At 41.9% G+C, this 25,564-nt stretch overlaps 1 protein-coding gene across 2 annotated transcripts in view; it reads right to left on the bottom strand.

The window, feature by feature from the left end:
* The window catches only part of kif1c (kinesin family member 1C), a 32,958-nt gene that overhangs the window by 2,133 nt on the left and 5,261 nt on the right, over positions 1–25,564 (bottom strand). For both annotated transcript variants that reach the window (XM_042401618.1, XM_042401617.1), the window contains exons 3-28: positions 17,374–17,501; positions 16,704–16,780; positions 16,529–16,607; positions 13,981–14,081; positions 13,828–13,893; positions 13,563–13,741; positions 12,975–13,086; positions 12,800–12,877; positions 12,639–12,704; positions 12,394–12,472; positions 11,941–12,019; positions 11,561–11,709; positions 10,206–10,310; positions 9,825–9,952; positions 9,663–9,742; positions 9,352–9,427; positions 8,209–8,288; positions 7,157–7,251; positions 5,953–6,036; positions 4,166–4,346; positions 3,165–3,237; positions 2,945–3,043; positions 1,387–1,548; positions 687–968; positions 513–602; positions 182–434 (exon numbers count right to left, since the gene is read on the bottom strand). In XM_042401618.1, coding sequence (XP_042257552.1) covers positions 182–434; positions 513–602; positions 687–968; positions 1,387–1,548; positions 2,945–3,043; positions 3,165–3,237; positions 4,166–4,346; positions 5,953–6,036; positions 7,157–7,251; positions 8,209–8,288; positions 9,352–9,427; positions 9,663–9,742; positions 9,825–9,952; positions 10,206–10,310; positions 11,561–11,709; positions 11,941–12,019; positions 12,394–12,472; positions 12,639–12,704; positions 12,800–12,877; positions 12,975–13,086; positions 13,563–13,741; positions 13,828–13,893; positions 13,981–14,081; positions 16,529–16,607; positions 16,704–16,780; positions 17,374–17,479 — 2,959 coding nt within the window. In that variant the 5' untranslated portion in view covers positions 17,480–17,501. The remainder of the gene's footprint in view (positions 1–181; positions 435–512; positions 603–686; positions 969–1,386; positions 1,549–2,944; positions 3,044–3,164; positions 3,238–4,165; positions 4,347–5,952; positions 6,037–7,156; positions 7,252–8,208; positions 8,289–9,351; positions 9,428–9,662; positions 9,743–9,824; positions 9,953–10,205; positions 10,311–11,560; positions 11,710–11,940; positions 12,020–12,393; positions 12,473–12,638; positions 12,705–12,799; positions 12,878–12,974; positions 13,087–13,562; positions 13,742–13,827; positions 13,894–13,980; positions 14,082–16,528; positions 16,608–16,703; positions 16,781–17,373; positions 17,502–25,564) is intronic.

Below are 25,564 nucleotides of genomic sequence, written 5' to 3'. Positions count from 1 at the left end.
GACTGAGACACACTGCACATGCTCAGAAACCAGCTGACCAACGACCACTTCCTGCCGTCGCTGCAGATACACGTTCACCAACGCTGGACGACAACACACTCCTGGTTTCTGCTCATGTGTTTTTGTGCCCGCCCCCCCCTCCCCCTCCCCCTCCCCCCTCCCCCCGGGTGTGTTTTCTCACCCTGGTTCTGGTTCAGTCCTCGGAGCTTCTTGGTGATGTTCTGCTGCTGCAGGTTCAGGATTCGCTGCTGTTCCTGTTTCAGCCAGCGGAGGCGTCCTCTCCTGAACGCCGGGTCCTCGTCCATCAGCCGCTGAACTCTGACCTCCGGCGCGTGGGGGACGTCGCCGCCGCCGCCGCCGTCGCCGGCTCCGCCCCCGCTCCCGTCTCTCTGAGGACTCCCGCCTCCTTCTTCGCCGCCGTTCACGTCATCGTCCTGGAAACGAGACGGAAACGAGGATTTAGACACAAGTTACTGATGATCAGCTGATCAGGGCATGATGTGTGTGTGTACCTGAACGGGTATGATGCTCTCCATCTTGATCATTCTGTCTCGCAGAGCTTTGATCTCCTCGTCCTTCATGTTGTTCTGCAGCTTCACTTCCTGGAAGAAAAACATTCATCTCATCCAGACGGACAGAAAACGGCAGAATGTTCCTTTAACGGCGGCTTTAACTACTGAACTAACCTCCAAAATGTCCGTCAGCTTGTCGATGTGAGCCTTCAGGTCGTACACCTTTCCTTTCTGTCCGCCGCCCTCCACCGTCTCTCCTCCTCCTCCGCCCTCCTCGGCGGGGGGGCTCCTCTCCTCTCCGATGCCCACGGTGTCGCAGACGTCCTGGGCCACCGCCTTCCAGCTGTCCTTCTCGTTCGAGTCTTTCTTGGCGTACATGCGGCAGAGTTCCTTCATCTTGACGATGGACAACGCCTCGATCTCCTGACGGGAGTGGCGGAAGTCTCCCAGAGCGACCTGCAGGGGGCGCCACACACACACACACACACCATTAGGTGGCGCTAATCACACTGCATAAACACTTAAATCATTGTAACTTAAAGGCAACTGAACCGTTTCAGACAGAACAGTTTAATGATCTGTGTGTGTGTGTGTTCTTATATTTCTACGTTGTGGGGACCATTGTGAGTTTGTGAGTCATTTATTGTTCTTCTTATCGTGTATTATGGGATGTCTGATGTGTAGACTTTTGTTCTACACAGCAGCAGCGTTGTGTTTTTCTCTCTGGGACAATAAAGTCTTATCTTAAACTAACGTTGTGAGGACGTTTTGGCCGCTCCTCTCTACTTCAAAGGACCGTTAAGGTGTGTCTATGTACGTGTGTGTGTGTGTGTGTGTGTGTGTGTGTGTGTGTGTGTGTGTGTGTGTGTCTCACCTCGTAGCAGATCTCTTTGACCGCCTGCATGCGGAGATCCTCCATGGTGACCCGTTTGGGATCTTTGCTGATCCTCCTCCTCTGAGGGATCTGATAGACTCTCAGAGGCTCCCTCCTCTTCCCACTGCTGGGTAGACCACAGCGCTTCACTATAGACTGCACCTGAGACAGGTAGACAGACAGACAGGTGAGACAGACAGACAGACAGGTGAGACAGACAGACAGACAGGTGAGACAGACAGACAGACAGGTCAGACAGACAGACAGACAGACAGGTGAGACAGACAGACAGACAGGTATCAGACCTATGTTTCGTAACTTCTGTGGTTCTGAATCGATTCACAAATTTTCTAAAACGATTTTCTAGATGTTCGTTAATAACGTAACGGAATGAAAAAGGTGGAAGTCATCAGTGAGAGCGGCGCAGCACCCGGACAGTCTACAGAACCAACACCCTAGTTATCTTTAGGTCATCTTCACAATATTTGATGACTAAATAATTAGCTTTGTGAGACGAATAGGAAGTATTTTGTATCTACGCCGTCACTCAGAGACTAACGTTAGCGGAGCAGCGAACCAGCCGACCATCACACACTGTAGCATTAAACCAACTCTGAGCTGCTCAGCTAACGGAGCAGCAGAGAGGCTAATAACGTAGATACAACGTTAATAACCTCCTCTTACTGCAGAGCGAACACACCAACTTCTGTTTTCTTAAAAGACATTTAACCAGTGATAGTCAGTAAATTATTATTTTGTTACATCCAGTCAGGAGACTGGAAGATGTTTCTAAATGAATGAACGCAGTTAACTTTTTAAAATCAACCAGCTGCTGGCAGTGACCTTCATCAGGACCGTTTATATGAACTGCTAATTGTTTCATATTAGATTTCAGTGAACTAAAGACGCACTAAGGTGACAGACAGATGGACACGAGTCAGACAGGAGAACCTTTCACACGTGCACTACAACCTTGACATTTTACGGACCAGAATGTCCGTATTAGTCGGACCGGACGTTAAACGAACTTCACCTGCCAGCTGCCTTATACATAAAGAGATACAGAGCAAACCGAGGCCTCCTTAACCCGGGACAAAGAAAAACCTGATGCAAAATCATTAAACCTTATATTATATACTTTTCATAACTCCTCCTATTGTGGGGCTTACCTTCTAGTCTCCGCCTCATTTTTAATTATATGCAACCATCTGGTCATTATTTCTGAGTTTATAAATGACCTCGACGCTTTGGTGATAATACAAGTTTGACTTATCTTAGAAGTTACTTTCTCAGCATCTTCCACCTTTTTCTCACACTAAAACTGGACCCGCCGGCCTTTAATCATTTCACACAGAAAACCAAATTGCTATATCACAGATTAGCCTTCTTGCTAACTTCCTGGGAACTGTGTCTAATTGGCGTAATGCTATCTTTGCACACTCACTGGCACATTCGTCATGGGAAGGCAGTTTTCCACCAGAGTTCATATGTGAAAACGGCTAGAAAGACAAGTGTCAGACAGACAGACAGACAGACAGACAGACAGACAGACAGGTACCTTGTTGGCAGGAAGTTTCTCTCTCAGAGATGAGATCAGTCTCCAGCTCTCCTCACAGGAACGTTTGTCCGAATCATCACCGCTGTCACTGTCTGCATACTGCATAGAGAGAGAGACAGAAAGGTAGAGAGAGAGACAGGTAGAGAGAGAGACAGGCAGGTTGGTGACGGTTCCTTCACTGTGAGGTTTAAGTTGACTGATGAATCAAACAGAAACTGACCAGTCTGTGTTGCTCCAGCAGCAGATCAGCCTCCTCCTTCTCTTTACGGTACTGAACCTCCATGTCCTGCAGCCTGGAACACACCAACCGACCAATCAGTCAACCAATCAACCAATCAATCAGCCAATCAGTCAACCAATCAGTCAACCAACCAATCAACCAACCAATCAACCAACCAAGCAACCAACCAGTCAACCAACCAACCAATCAGTCAATCAATCAATCAGTCAACCAACCAACCAACCAACCAACCAACCAACCAGTCAACCAACCAACCAACCAACCAGTCAACCAACCAACCAGTCAACCAACCAACCAGTCAACCAACCAACCAACCAACCAGTCAACCAACCAACCAACCAACCAGTCAACCAAACAACCAACCAACCAACCAGTCAACCAACCAACCAACCAACCAACCAGTCAACCAACCAACCAACCAACCAACCAACCAACCAGTCAACCAACCAACCAACCAACCAACCAACCAACCAACCAGTCAACCAACCAACCAACCAACCAACCAACCAGTCAATCAACCAACCAACCAACCAACCAACCAGTCAACCAACCAACCAACCAACCAACCAACCAGTCAACCAACCAACCAACCAACCAGTCAACCAATCAATCAGTCAATCAACCAACCAACCAACCAACCAACCAGTCAACCAATCAATCAGCCAACCAACCAATCAACGAACCAATCAACCAACCAACCAGTCAACCAATCAACCAACCAATCAACCAACCAACCAATCAATCAGTCAACCAATCAATCAATCAATCAGGAGACCAAACAGCATTGATACAGTATCTGGAGTTCCTGGTGTCTTAATGTTTCATTATTTTGAAGGGAAAACCGAGTAAAGTGGCTGAATATTTCCTCACAGTCCCCAGCAGAGTGTTTGGAGGTTAGTTTTTCTTTCTTCCATGTTTGATTGATGGATTGATCCACGTCTGATTGATGATTAAGACTCTCTCCTCTCCTTCCTGTTTACCTCTTCTCCATCTCCAGTTTGATGTCGATGCCTTGTTTCTCCAGCAGCTCTCTCTGAGCGTAGTTCCAGTCCTCCGGCTCCCCCTGCTGATCCGCCGTCACGCTGCGCTCCCTCTCCAGCCGAGCCTGCTCCGGGTGGTTGAACCTGAACACGTGGTTCTTCCCCATCACGATGCGGTTCCCTAGCAACGGAGAGAAACACAGAGAGAGAGAGAGAGAGAGAGCGTTAGAGAGACAGGAGTTGAAGTTTCCATCCAAAGGTTTCAACAAAATTTCCAGAAAATCAGCAAAAGCAAACCCTCGGTTCTCTTTTCATCCGTGAAGACGTTGAGTTATTTATAGTAACATAACTTTATTTATACATCACGTAGAGACAAGCTAAGAAAACCAGTGTTAAGTAATAAAAAGATTTATGCAGTTTTATGGTCATTTTTCTTGTAAATTGGATTCCTGGAAGCTTTATAATTTGATAAATTGACATAATGTTAAAAATAGACTTGTAGCTGAGTTTTGCTGAAAAGGGGAACCATGCTTTGGAGGTTGGGACGGTTTAAAAAGCACTAAATAAAAGATAAAAATTAACCTCAACTGCAGACGGTTTCCATCCACTGCTGTTATGTGAAGATCAGCAGATAAACAGTCGGCGTCTGTGGATCTCTGAGTTTTTTTTTCTTCTGCTACATTTTATCAGCTCAGTGTGAAATTTGACTTTAGAGTGAAACTATTTTTACTTTCTCACAGATGGGAACATGCTAAAAGCAACATCAGGAGAGAAAAAACGCTACAAAAGCTCATCAGATGTTGCTGTGGTGTATTTTCATTAAAAGTCATTGGTGTGTTTAAAGACAATATTAAGCTATGCAGATTGATTTTATAAGTTTATAAGCAATAAGGGCTAGTGTGATACAATTTGTATTGGTGTAGTTATAATCTCATGAACCATATTTAATCACACTGTACGTATAGAGGCACGGTAGAAGAATCCTAATCATACACTGGAGAAATTTGAGTGTGTTTGTATTACATGTCACTTTGCTTGGGTCTGCATTAAAGTCTTCACCTTTCAAACATACTCTCTGGAGGAGATCAAGAAATAAGGGTGTAAAATGACTAGAATAACTTATAAAAAAATAAAAGGCCAGAAGACAACTTGGCAATAATGGTGTAAAATGATTCCCAATACTTATATATAAAAATTGGATATAATCAGGTAGAATTGAATATGCCAGTACATATCCTCAAACACCTCAAAACCTGTTTTGAAGAGTTTTTGACCAACAACGAGTGACAGAGATAAAAGTAACATAATAATTGGTCAAAAATTAGGGAGGGTGGATGATAAGGTGTGACCTAAGCCGACCCAAGGACATAAAAACAATGCCCCAAAGAAAAACCTTTGGAGCGATTTGGTTCTTTGTAAAAGTGCTACTTGCTCCCCTTTTTTTGCCGGCATTAAAGAACACTTTGCTGCTTGGACCTCTGACTCCCTTTTATTTTCAAGAGAGAGTTTTCGCTCTGGTACATTTTTCTGCAACAATTTGATACAAAATTGCTGCTGTTCTCTTTCAGAGATATTTGTTCACATTTAGTCAAATAGTCGCCATTAAAAGTGAATGAATCGGCTGTTAGCAGTGATGATTCAGAGGAAGGTTCCTGCAGCCTCGTTGTTCTCTGTTTCTAAGTGGATTTATTGGAGGTAATAATAATAAGATGAGTGTTTGAGCGGGAAACAACCCCCCCCCCCCCCCCCCCCCCCCCCCCCCCCCCCCCCCCCCCGACTGTACGCACCTTGCCTCAGGATGACAGCTTCGGTGATCTGTTTCCCGTTGACGTACGTTTCAGCTCCGATCAACGGCTCCAGAGTGACGATCACTGGACACACAAACAGAAGGAGACAGTTTTACTATCCGTACATTCACAGACAGATTATTTTAAAATGTCTCTGTGAAGCATTTTAACTCCGTTTGTTTTTAAATGTTCTCTATAAATGTGAGTTTTGTGTTTACTGACACAGAGGACGAAAGAAACCAGAAAATATTCACATTTAAGAAGCTGGAATCAGAATTTGGACATTTTCTTCTTAAAAAAAATGACTATTACTAATTGATTATCGAAATAGTTGGCGATTAATTTAACAATTGGCAACTAATCGACTAATCATTGCAGCTCTACTGTCGATGCTTAAACTGTGTCATCACCTTTATGTTTATATCACACACAGATTTCTTCAGTGTCTACGTTTATGAAATATGATGAATTTACAGTAACACAGTAGAAAGTATGAGGAGGAAGAGGGGGAGGAAGAGGAAGAGGAAGAGGGAAGGGCGGGGGCACAGGAAACATGGGTGTGAATATGATGGTGACGTTACCGTGGTAACTAGTAGTTGTTATTAGAAACGATACCTGACAGATTTCCTGGCAGCTTTTATAGAAGGAAAGAGAGAGAGAGTCACTCACTGAACACACACACACACACACACACGTGCGTTTGTCTATCTATCTTTGTGAGGACCCTTACTGACATACAGCCTTCACAGGACCCTCAGTCTAACTTTAACCATCAAAACTAAATGCAAAACCCTCAACCTAAACCCAAGTCTTCACCCTCAGACCACCTTTTGAAGTAGTGAGGACCAACAAAAACATCCTCACAGCGCCGGCTTTAAACTGAAACTGGTTCTCACAAAGATAGAAAGACAAACACACACACACACACACGCTGCTGCTGTGTTCGACCACCAGAGAGCGATCTGAGCGCCCTCGCTGTCGGGAACACAACAGCTCGGTAAGGACTCACATGAACAAACACACAAGTAATAAATAAAATTAAGTGTCAAACGCTCAAGAAGAAGTAATTAATTAATCTGTAGAAACTCAACAGTTGCAGCAAAAAAAGGTGGAAACATAGAAACCAAAAGACAAAATAAAACTTAATTAGACGTTAAAGTGTAGCGTGCAGGGTAGTAAACAGACAGACAGGTAGGTGTCTCACCCTCTCCCTGGTCGTTGGTCTCACTGACAAACACACAGTGAATTTCCTTTATGAAGTGACCGGACAGCTTAATGTCCACATCCTGCTGTCCAACCCTGAGAGAGAGAGACAGGTAGAGAGAGAGAGACAGGCAGAGAGAGAGACAGAGAGAGACAGGCAGAGAGAGAGAGAGAGAGAAAGAGAGAGAGAGAGAGAGAGAGAGAGAGAGAGAGAGAGAGAGAGAGAGAGAGAGAGAGAGAGAGAGACAGGTAGAGAGAGAGAGACAGGCAGAGAGAGAGAGAGACAGGCAGAGAGAGAGAACCAGGTAGAGAGAGAGAGACAGGCAGAGAGAGAGAGACAGGCAGAGAGAGAGACAGGCAGAGAGAGAGAGAGACAGGCAGAGAGAGAGAGACATTTTAATAATCTGTAATCACAGTTCAACACACAACATGTAATTTCAGCCGCTCGGGGTCTCAATCAAAACAATAACAAAAGACGGAGTGTGATGATGTTGTGAAGTAGCAAGGGATCATGGGAGTTGTTGTCCCAGTCAACCAGCTTCTCCTGGTTGGGATTCTTTCAGTGTTCATCGTTCAAGATGTTTTTACCGGGAGCCGAATTATCCACAGAGGTCTCCTCCTCCTCTCCAGAACAAACGGTGATTAAAAACAGGTAAAAATACTGAATAAGACACGTTCAGTCAGTCAGGACGTCAGGAGGGACCGTTAGCCAAGCTGCTGCTGATAACTTCAGACGTCCAATGACTAAAATCCTTCATCCGGTTAAAAGATACAGTTAAAAAAGATCTGAAACGGTTGTCGTAAAAACGTGGCTGAAAGCTGAATAAAAGTCCATTTATGACATATACTAGTGTGTGGAGGAGGTATGACGCCAGTGTCAGGTGACCAAATGAAACGTTACCTTGATTAAAATTACTGATTTCTCTGAGTTGTCAGTACACAACTCAACAAAATATATAACAGTTCTAGTTGTTTTTAGACATTTTAATGCGGAACAGTTAAATATTATAGTTTTAAAGTTTCATTCTGACATTTAACAAACAAAAAATCTACCTGGTGAATCCCTCCTTGATGTAATAGAGGAGACACTCTGACATCAGAGGGTCCTCGTTCAGGTTGACCAGGTGAGGCGTCTGCAACACACACACACACACACACACACACACAGGTAAGACACAGTGAGGATTATGTCATTAAACACGTGAATCTAGTGTATCTGTATTATCATTACTGTGTGTTATTCTGCTGTTGACCAGCAGGTGGAGACGGCGACCAACTGATCTCTGCAGGTTCAGTTTCTTTGTTTCAGATAAGAGCAGCGAGTCTGACAGCTGAGTTATTACAGCTGTTCCTTTTCACAAATGTCTGCTTCACGTTGGGCGAGTGAGAATCTGTTGCAAGCTCGTTGCGACACAGTTTGTGTCGTAACGAGCTGCAACTAACAATTATTTTGATAGTATTAAATGTCTCAAGATAGTGACAATATTGATCAGTGTTTCACAAAGCTCAAGATGACGTCCTTAAATGTCTCGTTTTATCCACAAGATCTTCAGTTTACTGTCATAGAGACTAAAGAAACCAGAAAATATTCACATTTAACAAGCTGGAATCACAGAATCTGGACTCAATTTGACTCAAAACATTTAATGATGATCAGAACAGTTGGTGATTAATTATCTGTGGATCAACTTATAGATAAATCAACCAATCGGTGCAGCTCTAAACCTGTCCTCGTCTCTCTGGGATCACTTTTTTTTTGGGGGGTGTTTCAGTAGGAAAGATAACAAATGTCAGGTGATGTCAAGCTGTTGTCATGACAACAGTGACTTGTTTGACTGAAGGTATGACGATGATGTTAAACTGTCTGTTATTGACAATGATGCTCTGAGCTCTACAAATCACTGTTTTATCCTGGTGCAGTCGTCATGACAACAGAAACACTTTACCGCTCTCGGTTCAGTATTTAAAGAGACAATTCACCAATTTAACACATAAACTTCAGTTTACTGAAGTTTCTAAAGCATCGAACACGTCTAACAGAAAGCCTGTGATGCAAACTGGAGGCGTAGATGTGGCTGTTTAGCGGGTACGGAGGCTGTGATGAAAGACGCTGTCCAGTTGCATTATGGGAAATGTAGGATCTGGGGTTTTATGGCCACCTCTGGCAGAGACAAAGACAGACGAACAGAAACTCACTCCTTTAGGAGAGAAGACGCCAAGCGTTCCTCCATCTTCTTTAATGGACACGCCCATCTCTGCCAGCAGGGCCTCTCTGAGAGAGAGAGAGAGACAGATGTTTTACAGCTGCGGCTCACAAACAAGTTCAACACAAAACATCAACTTCTCGAATTACTACAAGATCTAAAATTAGACGAACAAGATCACAATTTAAAAAAATGACAGAAGGAAAGATCACAAAAACCAAGTGTTGTCACGCTGTTGTCATGACAACAGTGAACAGAATAAATGCAAATAAAAAATGAGAACAAGAAAACAGACGGTGTTACCTCTCCAGACGAATAGATTCTGTCTTTCGTAGTTTTTCTTCCCACGTCTCGTTGAGTTCAGCGATGATCTTCTCCGTCTCCTACAGAACACAGACAGACAGAATCAGTCCGACAGCCCGCCGACAGCAGTCTGGTACCCAGTTAATCAAACTCTCATCCTACCAGCAGTCTCTCAGCTGCTTCCTCTTTACTGATGGTCTCCGTGGTGACCGCCTCCTCTCCTTCCTCTCCGTCCTCCATCGTGTGGTTCGAGTCAGCGGGTATGTCGCCCGCGGACGTCGGCTCAGCGCCTGCACAGGAGATAATAAACGCAGAGCAGGTCGTTATTAAAAAGGTGGAAACGAAGCAGAGCCGGAGGAGTGAAAACTGTCGAGAGATGAAGAAAAATAATGAAAAAGAAAGGCAGAAAGATTAAAATCTTAATTATATTAAATGAGCATATAATTTAAAAGATATTATTCGTTGTGTTCTCACTCTTGGATTGGTGTGTTTTGTAGATACAGAGATAAAAAAAATCAAATAAAAAAACTTGAGGATGGTCACCTGGAGAGGCGGAGCCATTCTCAGGTGCGACGCCATTGGCTGTGATCGCCAGCGGCAGTGGAGACGACACACCTGCGACAGCTCCGACAGTCCCGTTGGTGTTGACTTTAAGACAGAAACAGAGTTTGAAACAGAGTCAGGTTTCATTTCTTAACAGGTTGGAATCTCTGGTATCCTCGACGTTATGTAAAGAACAGCTTGTAAATATCTGCTCACACACACACACTGACTCACACACACACACACACACACACACACACACACACACACACTGACTCTCACACACACACACACACACACACACACATATATAGACACACTGACTCACACACACAGTTGCTGTTGTCTGTAAATATCCGCCTGTAGACATACCACACATACCATGTTCAAATAAACACACACACATTAAATAAAAATACAGAGCATAATGTAGATATTGTGCTGTGTTGTGTGTGTTAGTATATACCAGCATGATATATTTATCATGATTATTAAAATATATATAATCATAATGTGTACGATGTAAAATGTGTGTACCAGTAGTGAGAATAATCTACACAATCTGTGTGTGTGTATATGCCAGATTAGAGTTTACTGTATGTTTGTGTACCAGTATAACATAACTATCATATTATATACACAGTATCTACATTATAGTGTATTATTATCGTGTGAATATCCCTTTATATCATATACAGTATACCACTATAATGCATCTGTTATACATATAATCCAGTATGGTGTATCCAGTGTAATATGTTATGTACAACAGTATATAACAGTATGATGTTATAATGTATGAATACCTGTTTAATGTATACCTGTAAAGTGCATATACCAGTAGTGCATAGTGTATAAAACGTGTATATAGCAGTAGTGCATAGTGTATAAAACGTGTATATACCAGTAGTGCATAGTGTATAAAATGTGTACATACCAGTAGTGCATAGTGTATAAAACGTGTACATACCAGTAGTGCATAGTGTATAAAACGTGTATATAGCAATAGTGCATAGTGTATAAAATGTGTACATACCAGTAGTGCATAGTGTATAAAATGTGTACATACCAGTAGTGCATAGTGTTTAAAATGTGTATATACCAGTAGTGCATAGTGTTTAAAATGTGTATATACCAGTAGTGCATAGTGTATAAAACGTGTATATACCAGTAGTGCATAGTGTATAAAATGTGTATATACCAGTAGTGCATAGTGTATAAAATGTGTACATACCAGTAGTGCATAGTGTATAAAATGTGTATATAGCAGTGGTGCACACTGTGTATTGAAATAGTGATGTCATTAGAACAGGACGTGACTCCGGTACACGTGTGTATTGACTGTGTGTGTATACCAGCGTTGTCCAGCAGCTCCTGCAGGCCCTGGGAGAACAGCAGGTTTCTCAGTCGTTCCACTTCCCCCTTCAGCTCTCTGATCAGTTTGGCGTTTGGATCTTCATTGATCACAGCGTTACAACGGATCTGTTTGGCACGGTCAGCATACCTGGAACCACATCAGACCAGATCAGATTAGATTAAAACTAGGTTTACCTCAGATTCACAACAGGATCTGTTTGGTGGTTTTCTTACCCAAAAACAAAGATTACATCAGTCTAGATTAGATTACAAGACCTTTATTTCACTTGGTCTTCACTACTTGATAACATTAGATGAGTCTCCATAGATTGATCACTCTTGATAGGAGGGTAAACAGACAGATACGTCCACATCTGACCTCAGAGTGCTCAGTGTTTCTTCATAGTTGATGTCAGCAGGACTGAGAGCAGCAATCATGGCCGTCCGAGAGTTTCCTCCTGAAACAAACAAACATTTAATCCTGTTGTTATTACCAACTCTTTTACATAAGCAACGGTACTCTTTGCCCTTAAATTACTTGTCTCGGTTGTACATGTAATCCAGATGCTAGTTGTCCTTGCACTCCTAATCCTTGTGCCAGCTTCGTTTTAACGCTATTGTTGTTAGTACTATAAACTTCTGTATTACTACTCTTTGCAAAGCTAGCTCTGTTGCTATACCCAGTACCACTAATGTATGTATTTGTAGTACAAGTTCTAAAAAAAAGCTAGTCTTCGTTCAATGCAACCAGTCTAGAAGCTTGTTCTGATCCTGCTACTGCAATACCACTGGTCCTAGTACTAGTTGTACTAGTTGTACTAGTAGTACTTACCCAGGTTCTCCTTCAGTAACCAAGTCAGAACAGAGTCTCTGTAGGGAATAAAATCACTTTTCCTCTTCTTACTGCTCTGCTGCAGAAATAAGAGATGAAGACGAGTCATTTTTCAGTTTAAACGTGATCAGGATCATCTTTTACTTTGTGCATTTTATGATATTAATAACTTGAGTGCAACGTTATTATTCATATAGTATGTGTGTATATATATATATGTGTATAATATGCGTATGCTGACGTACCATCTCGGCCAGAGCTGATATAACCTTCCCCAACGTGGTCAGAGATTTGTTGATGTTCGCTCCTTCCTGTGCACAAATGTACAATAAACATGAGTTCAGTTTAATAAATACTGAAGAGGTTTTAGTTTAGACAACCAAAGCACACTTGTGTGACCTCTGACCTTGAGCCGAGTCCCTTTTGCCCCCGAGGAGTCGGCTCGTTCGCTTCCAGCCAGATCGACCAGACTGATCTTACTGACCTGAAAACAAAGTCATCAGTTTTTAAGTCTGAGACCAAAAGTACTGATCATGAATGAACCAGGTCCTCACTACACACACACACATACACAAACACACCTTCTCAGTGTCCAGGCTGGTCATCTGGTCTCGTCGTTTTTGGGTGAAGACGATAGTGAAGACGGCGTGCGACCTGGATGATGTTTCATTCATGTTTGTGGCAGCAACCGTCCTGTAATCGATAATCAGTCAGCTGTAAATAATCAATCACTGACAGTAGGATCAGTCAGTTAATCAGTTGTTTCTTAATGTCATTACTGTCACACTAAGGCCTGGTGTCCATGTAGCGTTGATGAAGCATGGCGAATGGGTTTTGTTTCTATGACAACAATATCTTGACAACCACTCTAACCGCCGTTGTGTCATAGATTAGCATCGCCTCTCTGCTTTTTATTATCTACTTGTTTAACATTGTTTTGTTCACCGTGAGCACCAACCGGAGGACCATCTAATATGTGATTGGCTGACTGAAAGGTAGCGACAGTGATGACATCAACTAGAGAGGCTCGGAGCGGCGGCACAAAAACAAGGAGATGTTGGCGCTCAGAAAAAAATGCTATATGGACGCTCAGCCCAACAGGTCTGGAGTCTTTAACCAAACGTCTTCTGGATGATGTCATGGCATCTTTCCACTAGAAGAAGACTGACCGAGCTTTGTTGCCGGCGTCCATCAGGTCCCGGATGTCGGTGAATCCGGTCACAGCCAGTTTGGACAGATCCTCTACGTATGGCCCCAGGATGGGATGCTCCCGAACCCGCAGAGTCCCATGTGCGCTCGGGTTCAACAGATCCCGAACCCGCTCGCAGTAGATCTCCATGTAGGACACCTGGAGGCGGAGGAGACAACGGCGTTCAACCAATCACGTCTTCACTGGAGGAATCAGTGTAAATGAACGGATGAGGGTGAGTTTACCTCCACAGAGTATGTGAGGTCAGGATCGTCGTTTGCTCCTGTTCTCTGGAACAAGTCCTCACACAGCTGAGCACAGAGAAACAGGATTATTCTTCATATTCAGTCCATATAATGTCAAAAACATTCCATGTGTACAGAACAGAAGTTTGTTACCTGTGGTATGATCCCTTCCTGTCCAGGCTCCTGTTTGCCCATCATGGTGTAGCTCTTTCCTGCTCCCGTCTGACCGTACGCAAAAATACACACATTGTATCCTGGAAAAAACAAAAGTTATTGGTCTTTTCTTCTGATATTCAAACTGAGAAAACATTTATCTTTAAACCTGCATTAGCTCATGTTTGTCCTCTAGTTTTCATCAGAAACAAGTCGTGAAAACGCAACTCTGACACATCATCACTGATTCCATGAAGATGTTTTAACCTGCTCCAGCTGTCAGTGAACAGAAAACTGCTCAGCCTGGCTCTATTTTTGTTTCACACACCTAACACTATTTTCATTGGTCAAAATCAACGCCGACATCCTTGATGTTTCCGTTTCCCCTTCAGTCAACAGTCAACATGGATGAAGAGAGAGCAAGAGTGAAGATAAATCCACTTTTTAATCCCAAAAAGTTTAAAAAATAAACTCTAAGCTCTCCTCCCGCCGGTAAACGACTGCAGATCAGAGCAGTGCGACTCCTACGGAGCTCCCCGCCGCTCTGCTCCACCCGGTCCTCCACACACACTCAGTGCTGCCACATCGCTCATAGTCAGTTGATATGTTGAACTTGTTAGCAAACAGTTGCTTATTTCCACATCCAGCAGTTCTGGAGCAACATTATGATTCATGTGGAGTCGTGTTTCTGTCCACCTGGTGAATGTGAGTCCAATATTCACTCTCTTTTAGCTGTTTTTACTCTCCACCAACTCCTGAGGGAAATATCTGGCTCTTTAGCTGCTAAATGCTCCACTATGTTCACCAGTTAGTCTACAGCTAACTGTTAGCAGGTAGTGTACAGCAGCTTTTTACAGCTTTTTCTCTGAAAACGACGCTATGAGACGCTGAGAGTGAACCAGAACAGTAAAGTTGCAGCCGGACAGATAAACAATGAGCTGAAACTCACTATAAAGCTCCGTAAAGCCGAGAGGAGCTGCAGAGTCTCTGATAATTCTCTGTAGGTTCATCACTACGAACCACAACCAACACATTACACACTGACACATCAGACTGAGTTATAGAAACATTAGAGATGCTTTCAAGTCCTTCATATCTGTTTTGTATCAAACAGAACCAAACAAAAAGTAAAAAATGCAAAAATCACATCTGAGAAGCTGAAACCAGAGAAAAATGTCTTTTTCTTTAAGAAAATGACAAACGATTAATTGATAATTAAAACTACTGCAGATTGATTCCTCAGTTTCTTACTAAACCTTTCAAACTAATAACTAACAGCCTGGAAACACACCGACACAGCTGAGAACAACTACACTCAACTAACAACCTTTTAGTCGGTTACACTTCAAACCTTTAACTTGTTTTCAATCAGATTCACAGAAACAAACACAAACCATGAAATTAATAATAAATAAATAATAACATTAACAAAAACACACAAAGAAGCAACCAGGACTCTAACCCCTAACCCCAAACCCTAACCCCAAACCCCTAACCCTTAACTGTAACCCCAAACCCTAACCCTAAACCATAACCCCAAACCCTAACCCCTAACCCTTAACCGTAACCCCAAACCCTAAACCTGGCCCTAGCCCTGACCCTAGCCCTAACCCCTAACCCCTAACCCAAACCCTTAACCCTAACCCTTAACTGTAACCCCAAACCCTAAACCTGGCCCTAGCCCTGACCCTAGCCCTAACCCCTAACCCTAACCCCTAACCCAAACCCTTAACCCTAACCCTTAACCGTAACCCAAACCCCTAACCCTTAACTGTAACCCCAAACCCTAACCCTAAACCATAACCCCAAGCCCTAACCCCTAACCCTTAACCGTAACCCCAAATCCTAACCCTAAACCATAACCCCAAACCCTAACCCCTAACCGTAACCCCAAACCCTAACCCTAAACCATAACCCCAAACCCTAACCCCAAACCCTTAACCATAACCCCTAACCCTAACCCCTAACCCTTAACCGTAACCCCAAACCCTAACCCTAAACCATAACCCTAACCCTAACCCTTAACCATAACCCCAAACCTTAACCCTAACCGTAACCCCTAACCCTTAACCATAACCCCAAACCCTAACCCCTAACCCCAAACCCCAAACCCTAACCGTAACCCCAAACCCTAACCCTTAACCGTAACCCCTAACCCTAACCGTAACCCCAAACCCCTAGCCCCTAACCGTAACCCCTAAAAAAAAAAAAAACAAACAATGAGCTGAAACTCACTATAAAGCTCTGTAAAGCCGAGAGGAGCTGCAGAGTCATGCTTCATTTCAGATCAACAACTAGTTTAAATAGTTCTAGATGAGGTTCAGGAGTGTGTTTACGTTTTCCAGAATTAAATCTCAAAGAAAAAAACTGGACTCGCACTGTCAGACATCATCATCATCATCATCACTAATATCTGCAGCATCATTGCACAGATGATGACACACATGGCGTCATGTCTGAGTTCCTCGTTGTTCAGTGTTTGCAGTTCAGATCCAGGAGGTGATGTGGTTGAAATGGATCAGTGAACCTGGTCAGTGACTGTTTTTACCTTCGAAGGCGTGCAGCAGCATCTCTTCTCCGATGTCTTTATACACCTGCTTCTGACACGCAAAGCTGGGGTCATCAGGCTGCAGAAACACACACACACACACATCAGGTTATTATTGATTGTGGGGGATTGGATGAGTGTTTTTTCCATGTTGTGTGTGTGTGTGTGTGATCACCGTTGTGTGTGACCAATAGGAATAGTCGAAGGTGAAGTTCTTGGCTCCATCTTTGGGCTGTTTGGGGTTGGAGATACCTGCAGAGACAAAGACAAACATTTATACTCTCCAGTGTAACTTCTAGGATCAATATTGATTATACTGGTTTCACAGGTTTATATAGAAGACGTGTAATCATATACACCGCAGCAAAAACAGTAAATGAATCAAAACGTTGGCGGGTGTTTTTCCGTTCTCACTTATTTATCACTGAGCAGCTGTTTCTTACCATAACTCCAAGCCTGGAGGTGAAATGTGTCACATGACCACAAATTCACAGGAAACGTGACTCAAAATACGTCAATCATTAACAAGTTCAGTGTATAAATATCAGTCGATGTGAGCGTGTTCAGACAGCGGCTAAAAACAGTTGCGCTGCAGCAACGTCTATTAATACACTGTGTGTGTGTGTGTGTGTGTGTGTGTGTGTGTGTGTGTGTAAATAGCAGCAGGTTCAAAGGTCACATGACTGGCAGAAGCATGCTGGGATCGCTGAGGCCCGTTTTAAACACAGCAAACGTCTAACCCTCAGAGAGCGGGACAAGAGGCTGTTAGCATTCTTCATTAAAACCAATAGGAACTGTTAGCCTCGAGCTAACTGTGTGTGTGTGTGTGTGTGTGCGTGTCTTACAGGTGGTGTTTCCCTGCATCTGGATCACACACTTGGCGTTGCGTCCCGTCTCTCGGGAGTTGAACGGGCGAACTCGCACCGCCACCTTAACCGACGCGCCCGCCATCACTCAGCTCCGCCCACCCCACCTGAGGACAGCCAATCAGAGAGCAGAGTCAAGACACAGACAGAAAAATAAAACTAAACATTAAACTGATTTGAAGTCAAAAAATAATAATAAAAAGAAAAAAAACTAACTTTTCTTGTTTTACACTAATTCTATAATTTTATATTAACAGATTGTTTTATTTTACACTTCAGATTTTTACTGTTTTGAATTTTTAAAACCTTTTTTAGACATTTTTACTTTATTATTTAAATTTTTATCATATTAAATTTTATATTTTACACATTTTATTTTTTTTCTAGTTTCTAATTAATTTTATTTTCTGATTAATTCTTTTTTCTTTTTAATGTTTTGTTTTGATTTTTTTTAAATTTTTCTTTAATAATCTTACTTTCATATTTAATTTTTTATACTTTATATTGACTTATATTTTATTTTTGAGATTTTTGTAAAGCTGAAATTAACATTAAAATTAAATTCTCTATTAAGCGTAATCAATTAAAAAGTGTATTTTTGCATTTATTTATTTATTTGAGGTTTATTTTCTGTATTTATTGTTCTCAAAATTACTCAGATTTGTTTAACATTTTATTAATTTTTCTGTTTTTATAACAGATTTTTATTGTTTTACTTGTATTTTTTGTAGTTTTTTGTTTTTTCAGTTTTAATTTTCTACCATAAAAACAACATATAAACTTTTTTTCAGCGTCTCTTTATTTTTCCATTCCTCTTCTTCCCTCCATTATCTCATCTCTCCTCCCTCCTTCTCAAACCGCTTCTCTCCTCCTCTTTCCACCTCTCCTCCCCTCTTTTTATGAGCTTCTCTCGTTCCCGCTCTTTTTTTTCCTTCTCCTGGATGGATTTCCTCTTTTTTCCTTCTCCTCTGTTCCTCCTTTTGTCCCGTCTGTTATTCTTCCTCCCTTCCTTCCTTCCTTCCTTCCGTCCTCTCTCTCCTCTTTTCTTCGTCTCTTCTCTCATTTTTCCTTCTCCTCCTTTTCTCTCCTCTCTTCCTACATCCTGTTCTTCCGTCTCTTCTCTCCTTTACCTCCTTTCCTCTTCTCATTTCATCTTCTTACATCTTTTTCTTCCTCTTCTCGTTTTTCTTTAATCTTTATATCTCTTTATTTCTCTCCTCTCTTCTTCTCTTCTCGTTACTCTTTTTCTTTTTTTTTCCATTCATGACGGCTCTCTTAAACTAAACCTCCCCCCTTCATTCTTTCCTCCTCTTTCTTTCTCATTTCCACATTTTTTCCTCTCTCTCTCTCTCCTTTCACATTCCTGTCCTGTTATGTGTTTTTGCCGTCGCCATGGAAACCACAGCTGTCTCATTTTCACCTGTATCTCTCTCTCTTCTTCTTCTTCTTTTATTTCTATCGTCTCTCTTTCTTTCTCTTCATTCTTTCATTCATCTTCTCTCTCTCTCTCTTTTTTTTTTGGTCTTTGTCACTGTATGTCGAACGCCCCTGCCTCAGGCCTATTACCACACACACACACACACACACACACACACACACACACACACACACACACTACAGCCTCCTGGGAAAACACCTTGTCAGATACTGTTACTGTGGGTGTGTGTGTGTGTGTGTGTGTGTGTGTGTCAGTTAAACAAGCAGTCAGCAGGTTATTGATCAGCCTGTCAATCATCTATGAGACGGCGTCTGTCCAATCAGAGGAGACTGATCGATGTCTGACGCAGAGACAGAAGGCTGCCATCATGTGACTGATCAGCTCTCTGATTGGTTATCAGCGTGTGTGTGCGTGAGACGGAGACTGATCTGTAATTTAAACTATGATGACAAATATTCTTTAAGGTCTTTTGTTTCACGACGAGACAAAAATTAAATAAAAATAAACCTCTGAAATCATCAGCTGTGAAAATGTGCAGGCAGCACACACACGTTTATAAAAAGCTAAGCTAACGTAACATCATCAAGCTAACGTAACTTTCAGTCGGCCATCTAAACGAAGGTTTAGATCTTTCCTGCTGCTGAAAGATCTAAACCTTCGTCTAGATGTTCACTAAACAAATATCAACGTTGTCTCAACATAAACAGCCAACAGGTGAGAGAATGATCACAGGTAGCTGTGCTAATGCTAATGCTAACAGGAGAGTCAGTCTGTATGGATTACTGCAGAGCAGTTTCACATGGACAACGCTAACCTGTAACCATGGTAACGGGACACACAGCTGATGATGTCTCGTTTTGTCTGATCGACAGTCTGTTTACTGTCACGTTCGACACAGAAAAACTTAAAATTCTCACATCTGAGAAGCTGAAACCAACAAATGTTTTTTCTTTAAAACTTAAAACTAAAATGACTAAAATGAGTTTTAGTAAAACTAAAAATCAAATCATTAAAATTTGACTTTAACTGATAAATGTTTTCGGTTAAAGACTAAAACATGTTTATTTCAGTTTTGGCAGATGAAATGTTTGAAGTATCCCGACTGATGAAGGGTTTTTGAGGTCGGTTCCAATATTGATAACTGAGAGTTTAATAAATCTGATAACGTTTTATCAGCCGATTTTAATTTTCTTAACACAACAAATAAAATAAATATTTTGATGAGATTCCTTTGAATTATTTTTTCAGAACAATTGCAACCAATTGAAATGTGACGTTTTATAAAACCTAAAAAACTACAGCGACCAGCTGATTTTAAAAATGAAACTATATGTTTGTAAAGTTTTACACATTCAGCAGGAACCAATTAGCTTTGAGCTACAGACAGTAGAATTATATATTTGTTAATAAACACATTGTAGTGACTTGATTTCAACCTAAGCCACAGTGAGGGGCTGTTACCGGGACATGTAATTGACGCGTCGTCATGCGGCGGCTCCATGTAGTAAATCAAACATCCTCAGACTTGCGCTTCAGATGTTTTATTTATCACCATGCACCACTAAAGCATTTGCTATTCATACACTTACATCTATAACTTGCATGAAAACAACAAAAAAGGTTTAAAGATTAGCCTCTAAACGGCGGTCAAAAAACTGTGTGCTTCTCCCGGTAAGCAGCACACCTGAGGAGTAATCGCCTCTTCCTCTACATATACATTTCCGTACGCTGCTGTCCAATACACCACCTACTGTGGCAACCAGGGAGTAACCTTAACACAGTCATAGATACAAACGGCTCTAACACACACAAAAGTTGATATTTTATCAGAACCTGACAGTTCTAGTTAAGATGTGTTAAATGCTTCTTAAGAACACGACGACATTCTGCAACAACCTGCACGTTCACAACAACAACAACAACAACAACAAGCTCAGCATCTTCACGCTCAAATATCCAAATGAACCAGCGACCGCCGTCACAGCTCATGATGTCATCACACAGGTGATTTATCTCGTTAAGGGTTGAAGACGAAACGATGAAACTAACGGTGGATGAAACACGTCAGAGAACAAAAACATAAACAAAACATTTTGCTTTAAATGTGTGAAGTCTGATTGACGAGTATTGAATCATTTCCTGTTCCTGTAAATGTTGATTTCTTGTCTTCTAACTGATCGATTGATTGATCTGCAGATATTCAGTTTATTATCATGTTTGACACTTTAGAGAAGCTGCAACCAGCGTTATAGTTTTTCTTTAAAAGAAAATGACTAAAACGATTATTTTGATTATCTAAATAGTTGTTGATCGACTATCATTGCAGCTCTGATAAACTGTATCCTATAAATATGAGTGTATTGATTAGTATACAGCTTCTAAATTAATCAGCTGGTATTTTGATAATCAATTCATCATTTTAGTAATTTTTAAAGTAAAAATGCTCCAAACTTTCAGGTTCCAGCTCCTGAAAATTGGAGGATTTGCTGTTTTTATGTGTCGTATATGACAGTAAACTGAAAACTGATCCTGCAGATCCACATTCTTGGTTCAACTCTTAGCTGCTGTGACGTTATTGATTATATATATATAATATTATATAATGTGGTTAAAAACAACCTGATGTGTCGTCGCTCCACCTGGACTCAACTACAGGATACTCGTCGTTACGATACTCTGCTGCTACTTGTTCTGACTCGACATGATTATTTTTATTAACAATTAATTGTCTATCAGTCGTTCTTTATCATTTCCTCACAGCTCAAGCAGATGTATTAAAATGTCCCGTTTTGTCCAAACAACAGTCCAAAACCTCAAAATATTCAGTTTAATTTCTGATCCGACACATAAAAGCAGTAAATCCTCAAATTGGAGGAGCTGGAATCTGAGAGTTTGGAGCATTTTTACTTCAGAAATGACTAAAATGATGAAACAATTATCAAAATACTGGCTGATTATTTACGTTGCAGCTTTATTCAACATGAACGAAGAAGCTAAATGTTACGTGTTGACTAAACAAAAGCAGCTGAACTAAAAAAAAACCGTCAAAATAAAGAGTTTAAATCAGGAAGTTTCTGATTAAAGAAGTCAAAACCTTCATGAATGTGACCAAACGTTTGAGAGAGTCGGCCTCGAGTCTTTGCTTCATCACTTCATTCAACCAGTGGAACTAAATATGTTAAAGTTCAACCAGGTAACGGCTCATTACACAGCAGCTTCCCGTCTGTCTTAGCACCATATTTCATGTAATTACAGCTGCTGCTCTGCACGACGGCCCCTGAAAGCTGTTTCCTCAGAACAACACGTCACCGTTAGACATGGAAGGAAACAATCCGCAGCCTTGGTTCCAGAGTTATGAGGCTTCAGCCGTCTGATCGAGTCTGTTAACGGCTTTTTATTACTCAGGACGAGTTCAGAGGAAACTTCTAAGTCAAGTCAAGAGTTTTTCTTCAGTCTGTTTTCAAACACAAATATTTTTTTATATTTTTCTGGTGTCTTCTGAAACAAACAAATGACCCTAACCCTTTCCTCAAGATTTTACACATGAAACAATGAGTCGTCCATATTCTCTGTTTTATATCATTATATAATCCCAACCCTTAACCCCTAACCCTAACCCTTAACCCCTAACCCAACCCTTAACCCCTAACCCTAACCCAACCCTTAACCCCTAACCCAACCCTTAACCCCTAACCCTAACCCTTAACCCCTAACCCAACCCTTAACCCCTAACCCAACCCTTAACCCCTAACCCTAACCCTTAACCCCTAACCCAACCCTTAACCCCTAACCCTAACCCTTAACCCCTAACCCAACCCTTAACCCCTAACCCTAACCCCAAACCTTAACCCCTAACCCAACCCTTAACCCCTAACCCTAACCCCAACCCTTAACCCCTAACCCCAAACCTTAACCCCTAACCCAACCCTTAACCCCTAACCCTAACCCCAACCCTTAACCCCTAACCCTAACCCCAAACCTTAACCCCTAACCCAACCCTTAACCCCTAACCCTAACCCTTAACCCCTAACCCAACCCTTAACCCCTAACCCAACCCTTAACCCCTAACCCAACCCTTAACCCCTAACCCTAACCCCAACCCTTAACCCCTAACCCTAACCCAAAACCTTAACCCCTAACCCAACCCTTAACCCCTAACCCTAACCCTAACCCTTAACCCAACCCTTAACCCCTAACCCAACCCTTAACCCCTAACCCTAACCCCAAACCTTAACCCCTAACCCAACCCTTAACCCCTAACCCTAACCCCTAACCCTTAACCCCTAACCCTTAACCCCTAACCGTAACCCTAACCCTTAACCCCTAACCGTAACCCCAAACCTTAACCATTAACCCTAATTCCAATCCTTAACCCCTAACCCTTAACCCCTAACCGTAACCCTAACCCTTAACCCCTAACCGTAACCCTAACCCCTAACCCTGTTTTATATCATTATAAACTAAATATCTTAAATTGACAGTTTTTCATTACTTTTTGACATTTTATAGATGAAACGATTAATTGAATAATCTAACAATCGATCAACAGCAGATTAATCAGCAACAGTTTTCATAATCGATCAATTGTTTAATTTTTCAAGCAAAAAGCACCAAACATTCACTGGTTCAAGACTCTAAATGTTAGAATTTGTGTCTTTTCTTGCCTTTCCTCTTGCTTTCTTGACGTCACCTCAGACTCCAGGATGTGTTTTATTGATCACATGATTAAGATGAATCGATAATAAAAAACAATCATCAATTGCAGCTCTACTAGATTTCCTCTCGGAGATCTTTACAGGAGCCGGTTGTGTCTATCAGCTGTGAAAACAGACACAAACACACCGAGTTCAAAGAGCTACGTGGAGCCTGATCACCACAGAAGAAGAGCAGCGCCGTCATCACCTGAACTAACAGTCAACAGGAAGTGCAGGTCTCTAAAAAATCTGGCAAATTCTTTGTAGATTTTCTGGCTGATCTTCCGGCAGCTTTGAAGGACGACAACTACATCAAATTCAAGCACTTTTCAAGCACTTTTCAAGGTGTATTTTCAAGCTTTACCAGCACCTACAGCTGTGGTAAATCATATATATATACAGTCAAAATGATTATTTCACTTCTTCATGACATTAAATCAGATGTTATTGTGCTATAAACTACCAAAAAAACCCCCAAAGTTTCAAGTTTCAGAATGTGTCACCGACCCAGCGATTTACTATGTTTCAAGTACTTTATTCAAAATTCAAGCACTGGATTTCCAGCACCCCTGGGACCCTGGATTTGTATGTTCCTCATTCTTATTACTGTGTTATTAACTCGTCTAATTACTGAGTTTATAGTGACGCTGCAGCTCTAGAAACAATATTTCATTATAAACAAATAAAACATGTATTCATTTATTTATTTTTGCACAGTAGAGTATCGATAAAGTACTTAACAGATGAGAGCAGTAGTATCGATGAACTAACATATTCCATCCCTATAAGTGTGTAAATCAATATAATACAGTAAAAAAGCAACAAATCTAACCCTTAGCCCCTAACCCCAACCCTAAACCCTTAACCCTAAACCCAACCCTTAACCTCTACCAGTAACCCTAACCCCAACCCTTAACCCTAACCCCAACCCTTAACCCCTAACCCTAAACCCTAACCCTAAACCCAACCCTTAACCCTAACCCCAACCCTTAACCCTAACCCTAAACCCAAACCTTAACCCTAACCCCAACCCTTAACCCCCAACCCTTAACCCCTACCCCTAACCCCAATCCCAACCCTTAACCCTAATCCCAACCCTTAACCCCTAACCCTAATCCCAACCCTTAACCCCTAACCGTAACCCTAACCCTAAACCCTAACCCTACCCCTTAGCCCCTAGCCCTAAACCCAACCCTTAACCCTAATCCCAACCCTTAACCTCTACCAGTAACCCTAACTCTTAACCCCTAACCCTAACCCCAACCCTAAACCCTAATCCCAACCGTTAACCCCTAACCCTAACCCTTAACCCTAACCCCAACCCTAAACCCTAACCCTACCTAAACTCAGGAAGAGAAACTTCATAAAGGGGAAACAAACTGACGTCATTTTCTCCATTGCTGCCTGTGGGCTGCAGATTTTTGTCCCATCAGTAATTTGTTAAGACAGACTTGAAAAACCTGAAGTGATCCTTTAAAGAAGATGTGAGATCCTCTGAGGGGACGCTTACAGGAAGTGACATCATTCAATCAAAACAGCAGAAACACAGTGGGTTGAAAATGTTTTTTTTTTTTTTAAAAAATGAGTCCTTCCTGCCGCTGAGCGAGTGTTTGTTCTGTCAACACAGAAACACACACACACGGACAAGATGGTGGAGACAGATACTGGATTGTACTCTAATCTTACTGTGTGCGTCGAGGTGAACAAGCAGCCTGCATACCGCAGACCACGGGCAGAAACGCTGACATCACAGCACAGGCATCCCAATACACACACACACACACACACACACACACACACACACACTCATAGTTACTCAGTGTCTGGTTGAACAGGCCCGGCTAGTTTGAAAGCTGCTATTGGCCAAACTAACCAGCTGTTTAAACAGACTGTTAGCAAAGACAGAAAGACGTTTTTTCCAGCTTCAAAAAAAAAAAAAAAAAAAAAAAAAGAAATTCCAGTCGACGTCGCGGTTCGTTGCGGCTCACATCCTTCATCTCACAGCTAAAACCAGCTGGAGACTCTTTTAGCCAACACG

Source organism: Thunnus maccoyii, chromosome 22, assembly GCF_910596095.1.
Source record: "Thunnus maccoyii chromosome 22, fThuMac1.1, whole genome shotgun sequence".
NCBI lineage: Eukaryota > Metazoa > Chordata > Actinopteri > Scombriformes > Scombridae > Thunnus > Thunnus maccoyii.
Note: the sequence above shows the minus strand (reverse complement) of the source record. Positions and strands in the feature narration are given on the sequence as shown.